The sequence below is a fragment of the Alosa pseudoharengus genome, unplaced genomic scaffold (genome assembly GCF_046254945.1).
Source record: "Alosa pseudoharengus isolate Yale_2024_CS ecotype anadromous, Long Island Sound unplaced genomic scaffold, YU_APseudo_1.1 YU_APseudo_1.1_scf_19, whole genome shotgun sequence".
Taxonomy (NCBI): Eukaryota; Metazoa; Chordata; class Actinopteri; order Clupeiformes; family Clupeidae; genus Alosa; species Alosa pseudoharengus.
In genome coordinates, this window is record NW_027468657.1 from 18569701 (window position 1) to 18578188 (window position 8488).

At 45.1% G+C, this 8488-nt stretch overlaps 1 protein-coding gene across 2 annotated transcripts in view; it reads left to right on the forward strand.

The window, feature by feature from the left end:
- mtmr10 (myotubularin related protein 10) overlaps positions 1-8488 on the forward strand; it is a 53249-nt gene continuing 44761 nt past the window's right edge. For both annotated transcript variants that reach the window (XM_076291930.1, XM_076291931.1), the window contains exons 1-2: positions 1-705; positions 1194-1254. In XM_076291930.1, the coding sequence (XP_076148045.1) occupies positions 649-705; positions 1194-1254 (118 nt within the window). In that variant the 5' untranslated portion in view covers positions 1-648. The remainder of the gene's footprint in view (positions 706-1193; positions 1255-8488) is intronic.

Below are 8488 nucleotides of genomic sequence, written 5' to 3' on the forward strand. Positions count from 1 at the left end.
TTTGCAATGCAAGCTGGCTGCTTGAAAATGTTGTCAACGATGACCCCTGGTTAGTTGAATTCTTTGAAGTATCTAGTTACTGTCTACAGGAGAAAGGCTTGGAGAAGTTGGGAGAGTTTATTGCCCTTCTTATAAAATATCGCCTGAATGCGTCAAGGGTGCAACATTTTCGCTAACGTTGCATGCACCAGCAACAGCCCGCTGGACTGACTGTCGGGGTTGACGTTGGCAAAGTTCGGCAATTTGAGATTCATCTGTCAGCTGCTTAGGTTCTTCGATAGCACTTGGATTTGATTTCAACTTAACCATCACACTCTGGCTGAGCGGCGACCAAAGATAACCGGATGAATTGTGCGAATGAGGTGGTCAGGTGTAACGTTACGCTGAACTAAATGGGGATTTTCAACTCAAGAAAATGGACTTTAAGAGCTCAGGGTTTGAGATCATTAGCCAGCAATAGCCTGGTAGCTTGCTAATCTGGCTAGCTAACCAGCTAACGAATCAAGTTGTTAGAATATTGAACGTGTCCACTGTGCAAACTAAATAGCCGTGCACTGGACAAATATTTATGCGCTTCACTTGGTTCTTTTTCTGAGTTGAATTCTGTGCAGTGAGCTAAGGGAGCTCCTCGGCTAACTGGTTGCTAGCATGTTTTCGGTGAAGCCACTGAAGCCGACGTTCAAGTCCTATCTTCCCCCTGTACAGGTGAGTGATGTGAAGATTCACTTTGGATTTTGGATTTCAACCTTTAAATGGTTGACCGAAAATGACCGCTTAACACGTAAAACACTTGCTTAACACTTTGGTCGCGATTTTAAGGTTGGCATTTACTCATTAAAGTGATCCATATGGATACTGGCAGTATCATTCGGATGTTATGCGTGATTGGTTAGATTGGATAGTAGGCTATACCTGACCCTGTTTTATTTCGGCAAAATTAAGATGGACAGGTTTGCTATATCATTAACTAGGCCTACCTGTACTGGAACTGTGATTTTGCAGTTGCCTACTGATTATTGTCAAAGGACTTTCAAATGTAGGCTACGTTCAACATGCACCTGTGAACAGCAACCTTACTTTCACCATGTGTAGCCTACTATGTTTTACTGTAACCTTTGCTGGAAATGAGACTGCTTTCTCAAAAGCATAAACATACATGTTTATTGTTGTATGAACTTGTGTACAATCCACAGACTGATCTGAAGAAAAGTCCTCAGCTGACAATCCGGAAACTTGAGGCCAAACTCCTCCCAGGTGAGTTCTCCCCTGGCATGACCTTCATGAGTTGCCAGTCATGTCACACAGATAGAAGCCAGGCAACTTTAAGGCAAGTCAGAAAATGTAGCACACATTTGAATTGAGATGATCATCACTGTTCACTTTCTTTTTTCGGTCATTAGTTTGAAACAAAAGCTGTCATTGCATGGCAATCTTCACAGAGATCACACCAATCTTTATTTTTGCAAGAAGATTTTCATATGTTTTTGTGCCACAATATGCATACAACTTTGTGTTCAGTAATGATTATGCTCCTTGGAATAATAGTTTAGAGCTGTGGTTTTTGTAAGGTAAATGGTCAGATTATTGTGAATGTCCACTGTCCAGCCAGGCCTTTAAGAGTTTGATGGGATAATGTGTGAGTTTACTGCAGCCACAGAATCTTAATCAACTTTCATTCCCAAGGTTCTTTGCTGCATTCTATAGAGCCCTTGCAATGGTATACAGAACCTGAGTCCCTCTAGACGCCTCAGCTCTCTGGCAGTAGTCACCATGGTGATGTAGTTCTGAAGCCATGTCTTTCTTTTCTGTCTGCAGACGGCTACGCATAATTTAGCTAACAATAGCTTTGAGCAAGTCTGTGCTTTGTGCTTTCTGCCTTCTTACCCATAGTTAGTTTGTGTGTGTGTGTGTGTGTGTGTGTGTGTGTGTGTGTGTGTGTGTATACAGGTGAGAGGAGAGGGTTTTAAATGATTAATTTCATGCCTTCAAAGGTTTCTTCTGCCTTACTTGACAAGGATGCCCACTTTAGCTGTCACCGTATTCTCCGTCTGCGTTCACAGAGCCGTGTGAAATTTAAATGCATGGCTTCATGGCTCTAGCCTCCAGGGCTGGCCTAGTTTGTGTTTAGCTGGGTCGTGTGTTTTCAGTCGGAGAACTCTTCCTCTTCCTTCTGAGTTATCAGGGGACTGCCTCCTATGAGACTTCTGATGTGAAGGTATGTGAGTGGCAGGTGATCTGTAGGGTGTGTCATCCTCCTCAGTCTTGCGACCCTTTGTAAATGTGCATGTGACTGGGACACAGACTTGTTTTGTGCGTGCTATCAGCAGAGGGGTTTGCATACCACAGATAAGGTTGAGTGTGTTATTAAGTGGCAGACACTAGGCTACTACTTTGTGTATAGTATGCTGTGGTCGCAGTATAGAAAACTGTGGTCTGTTTTTGTTGTCCACTGGCCTGGGTTTTCCCATGCTGCCTTACGCGCGCGATTTTATTCATGCTGCTAGGCAGCCTGGATTCTATGGACTTCGTTTTCACCTCAACGAAGGAACCAATCACAAAACGGAGGGAGGGCAGCAAGACGATTGACGACACACCGAAGCCATTATGAGCTACTTACAGATGCATTTGATAGACATTCGTAACACCCAATCAACGGCTCTGGGCGTTCGTAAACCAGGTTTCAAATACGAGAAAATGAATGTCTAGTTCCCAGACCCCATCCCAGGCTAATTGTCCACGGCAATTTAAAGAAAATTTTCAATTTGATTTTGAAACATTTGAATATGAGTATGATGGCAGCTTCCCACTTCCCTGTTGCTACACCTGCCACAGGTAAACTGACAGCTTAGAGTGATGGCCTCTCCATCTCTCATGTTGCGTTGTGTTGGTGTTACTCAAATGACCCAGCTGATTGTCAAGTCTTTAGGAGTATCCAAATGACCCAGCTGATTGGCTAATCTTTAGGAGAACCCAAATGACCCAGCTGATTGGCTAGTCTTTAGGAGTATCCAAATGACCCAGCTGATTGGCTAGTCTTTAGGAGAACCCAAATGACCCAGTTGGTCTTTAGGAGAACCACAATTACCCAGCTGATTGGCTAGTCTAGGAGTATCCAAATTACCCAGCTGGTTGGACTGGTCTTTAGGAGAACCCAAATGACCCAGCTGATTGGCTAGACTTTAGGAGTATCCAAATTACCCAGCTGATTGGCTAATATTTAGGAGAACCCAAATGACCCAGCTGATTGGCTAGTCTTTAGGAGAACCCAAATGACCCAATTTGTCTTTAGGAGAACCAAAATTACCCAGCTGATTGGCTAGTCTAGGAGTATCCAAATTACCCAGCTGGTTGGACTGGTCTTTAGGAGAACCCAAATGACCCAGCTGATTGGCTAGTCTTTAGGAGTATCCAAATGACCCAGCTGGTTGGACTGGTCTTTAGGAGAACCCAAATGACCCAGCTGACTGGCTAGTCTTTAGGAGAACCCAAATGACCCAGTTGGTCTTTAGGAGAACCAAAATTACCCAGCTGATTGGCTAGTCTAGGAGTATCCAAATTACCCAGCTGGTTGGACTGGTCTTTAGGAGAACCCAAATGACCCAGCTGATTGGCTAGTCTTTAGGAGTATCCAAATGACCCAGCTGATTGGCTAGTCTTTAGGAGAACCCAAATGACCCAGTTGGTCTTTAGGAGAACCAAAATTACCCAGCTGATTGGCTAGTCTAGGAGTATCCAAATTACCCAGCTGGTTGGACTGGTCTTTAGGAGAACCCAAATGACCCAGCTCATTGGCTAGTCTTTAGGAGTATCCAAATTACCCAGCTGGTTGGACTGGTCTTTAGGAGAACCCAAATGACCCAGCTGACTGGCTAGTCTTTAGGAGTATTCAAATTACCCAGCTGTTTGGGCTGGTCTTTAGGAGAACCAAAATTACCCAGCTGATTGGCTAGTCTTTAGGAGTATCCATGACCTTGCTGGTTGGACTGGTCTTTAGGAGAACCCAAATGACCCAGCTGATTGGCTAGACTTTAGGAACAGCCATAGTGTGGATGGATGTGTGCACTGTTAGAAAACATCCATTTCTCTGATGAGCCTGTACAGTTCTTGTGCAGACGAGGCTCATTTCCTGTGGCTGTCACGGTGTGTTCCCTCACGCTGACGCTAACCCTGCACAAATAGTCTGCTAATGGGTTGTGTGTCTCCTTCCGTCATGGCAATATGGGAAATTTACACAGGACTAATTTCATTAAACTCCCGCAACACTGTCCGGCTTTGTGTGCGTCGGTGATATGGAAAAATGGGAATGTCCCATCCAACCCACAGGATCAGAAGAAACTAGACTTGGGATAAATAAGAATAGGAATAGCTTTTGGGAAGCAGAAGAGATGGCGTTCAGCTGGAGTAGCCGTAAGAATCTGCATCCTCAGTCATAACCAGAGTAATGAGAAGCACAAGTCCCATCACATCAGGAGTGGTGTAGTATTAATTGATGCCTAAGTACGGTCTACTCTGCACTGTAGCTTGAATGTCATTCCTCATTTATGACAGTCACTGAGGATAAAAGCATCTGCTAAATGTTTGTGAATGTAAATAGGAGTGGAGGATGACAAGGATGAAGATGATAATTAGAAGGACGACGAAGAGGCCAATCTTCTTAAAAACAACTACAGAATCAAGGTTGCCGGACTGGAGTTACAAGCTGCTTTCAGACCTAGTTGTGAGCATGTTCTGCGGATGTCCAGCGGTTGGGCCGTATATCTGAACAACATAACAGCTATTTGGAATTCCGAACTTAAGTATAAGTATAAGTATATATACTCTTTTGATCCCGTGAGGGAAATTTGGTCTCTGCATTTATCCCAATCCGTGAATTAGTGAAACACACTGCACACAGTGAACACACAGTGAGGTGAAGCACACACTAATCCCGGCGCAGTGAGCTGCCTGCAACAACAGCAGCGCTCGGGGAGCAGTGAGGGGTTAGGTGCCTTGCTCAAGGGCACTTCAGCCGTGGCCTGCTGGTCGGGGTTCGTACCGGCAACCCTCCGCTTACAAGTCCGAAGTGCTAACCAGTAGGCCACGGCTGCCCTAAGGAATGGACTGAAGAGGATGGCATGTATTTGCATGCAGTCAGTGTGTGGGCAAGTTAATCCAAAGCTACTTTGAGTATGTGGTTAGACATAGCGTTTAAAGCAACACCAAAGAGTGTTTTGTACCTTAAAATAATGTTTCCAAAATTGTTTCCGTGGTTCATCAACTCGTAACAGGGTGAACGGCACTTCTGCATTCGCTTCGTGGCCCTCTATCGGCTATAACCGCACTATGTAAGTTTGCCAGATCGGGTAGCGGATCTGTAGTTCGATGGAATGAGACATAAGAAACTACAAATTTGACTTGCATGATGTCGCAATACATCGTAGCCTACTTTCATAAAATCATGCAACATATTCTACCTTGTCTATGGACATCGTTATTTATAAAGCCGTTGGATAAACAAATAGCGTGCGTGCGACAGAGGAAAAGTTCTTTGGTGTTGCTTTAATCAGTGTGTTTTCATGGAAATTAGCACATGACATGTTATCTTGTTAGCAACTTGCTCTACCAGTTTAGTTACTGTTCCAGGAACATGGTACTGTAGTAGAGCTTGTTTGATATGGTGGCAAACTGTCAACATTTGTAGCTGTGGTACGCTGCCACGTGCAGTGCAGAGGAAAATACTTCCATGATTATTATTCTGTAATTGATTTTCACATATTTCTACATATTCACACAGCTTTCTTGCATATATGTTCATGTACTATTGCTATTATGCTTAATGTGAGCTTTTCATCTTTATTAGAAATAAATGTCTATTATTTAGAAATGATTTAGAAATTGTTTTATATTATTTTGAAATAATAATGTAGTGTATACATTGTAAGTTGCTTTGGACAAATGTCTCTGACCAATACCATAATTGTAAAGGCACACATTAGTATCTGCTGCCCTTGTAATATAGGGTCTGTTTGAGCTCCTTGTTGTGTGGGTCAGTGTTGCATGGACACCGCACACTGTATGGAGGAGCACAATAGGCCTGTGGTGATTTCGGGTTGCGGTTCTGCTTATCGCATCCCGGTTCCCGGTTGTTTCTCATCGATTATACTCGATTCTAATATTTCGGTTCCCAACTGTAGCCAGAATTAGGCCATGGTCCTACTCAAAGTGCTATAACAGGATTATTATATGTTGAGTCCAGCTGTGACTGGCGCCATGAATAGCACTGTGAGCAGACCATGAGAGAGAAGTTCTGGGTGAAGCCATGGGAAGAGTGATGTTGCATGTGTGAATAAAACTGTGTGAGTGTGTGCGCACGCAGTGGAAGATGTGAGAAGAGAGGAAGTGGGCTCAGCGTGAGAAAGAAAGAAAGAAAGAAAGAAAGAAAGAAAGAAGGAAAAATTCGGCCGGTGACAAACATCAGGAAGAGAGTCTGATTGCACAGAACCAAGTGGAGATTTGAATGTGGAGCTGAAGAGGGGAAATATGAATAGCCAACGTCTAATGTGAGATGAGCACCCAGCAGCACCTGTGGTCGAGCTTGGCAAATAATAAGTTTTAGAAGGGAAGGAAAGGACAATGGACATAAGCTAAAACATCTCTTATCCCCAGCTAAACTAACATCTACAGTCGACCCAGAGGTATTGTCCAGACTCTGCTGTGTTTTTATGTAAGTTGCAAGAATCCGCGTCGTTCTATTAAATATCGTTACTTTGTAGCCTTCCAACCGGTTGAAGCGGAGCTTTGTTACCACATTATCGAGTGCTTTCAGTTTCTCTTGCGCAGACGCGCACACGAATGCATTGAATGAACGCTCATATCACCACACTTAATTGTAAGCTTATGCCTTTATGTTTTGATGGCACCAAATTAGCAAGTATTTCCTCCCTATTGCAGAAACATTTGTTTTCTTTTTCTGTCGGTCCGCGGTTCCTTGATCATTTCACTCCGCGGCTCCGCAGACCAGCAGTCTCCACGTCGCCCATAGTTTGAGAAACGTTTCTGTAGAGGACTATGTTGTTACTGGGGCTGGAGGAGTCCTGGGGGGTATTACTTGGAATACCCCCGTGGGGTCCTGTAGGGAGAGGACTGTTGTCACTGGGGCTATAGGCATCCTGTAAGGAGAGCACTGGGTGGGTACTGTGTTGTTACTGGGGCTATAGGCATCCTGTAAGGAGAGCACTGGGTGGGTACTGTGTTGTTACTGGGGCTATAGGCATCCTGTATGGAGAGCACTGGGTGGGTACTGGGCTGTGTTGTAACTGGGGCTATAGGTATCCTGTAAGGAGAGCACTGGTTGGGTACTGGGTACTGTGTTGTACTGGGGCTATAGGCATCCTGTAAGGAGAGCACTGGGTGGGTACTGTGTTGTTACTGGGGCTATAGGCATCCTGTAAGGAGAGCACTGGGTGGGTACTGTGTTGTACTGGGGCTATAGGCATCCTGTAGGGAGAGCACTGGGTGGCTACTGTGTTGTACTGGGGCTATAGGCATCCTGTAGGGAGATCACTGGGTGGGTACTGTGTTGTACTGGGGCTATAGGCATCCTGTTAGGAGAGCACTGGGTGGGTACTGGGTTGTACTGGGGCTATAGGCATCCTGTATGGAGAGCACTGGGTGGGTACTGGGTTGTACTGGGGCTATAGGCATCCTGTAGGGAGAGCACTGGGTGGGTACTGGGCTGGACGAGCTGCTGTGTCCCCATCTGGAGTAATTGGCCTCTGAGGCGTTTCCCTTCTGCTTTATAATTAAGCAGCGCGAGATAGACCTTCCCTGTTTCCAAAATAGACACCCCGTGCATACTTTCCCTCTTTTAAAACGCTGACCCACACAAAAACACAACCCTCCCTTCAGCTGTGTGTGTGTGTGTGTGTGTGTGTGTGTGTGTGTGTGTGTGTGTGTGTGTGTGTGTGTGTGTGTGTGTGTGTGTGTGTGTGTGTGTGTGTGTGTGTGTGTGTGTGTGTGTGTGTGTGTGTGTGTGTGTGTGTGTGTGTGTGTGTGTGTGTGTGTGTGTGTGTGTGCAGTTCCACATGGTGTTGTGTGTGTGTGTGTGTTAATGTTTGTTGGTGTAATTGTTGTCTTTGTTTTGGGTGCTGTTGTGTATAGTGATTTGTGGATGTATTTCAACACTGGTGTGTGTGTGTGTGTGCATGTGCTTGTGTGTGGTGTGGGATTTGTTTTAAATCTAACATGGTGACAGCAGGCTGAGAGGAGCCGTGCTCGTGGTGACCCACTTCTGTCTTTGGAATGGAATTTAAATGCACAATTTAGCTGCCCGCTACCCGGCGGACCTTATTTATTCTGGTGTCTAAATCGTCCACTTACATCCTGACCTGACTGCAGAGTGTTGCTCAGATGTGCACAGGGAAGGCCTGGCGTGCTGGACCACTAAGCGGGGCATTCGCTAACGCTGGCAGATTTAGTACATATGCCAACATGCCAGCATTTCTATGGT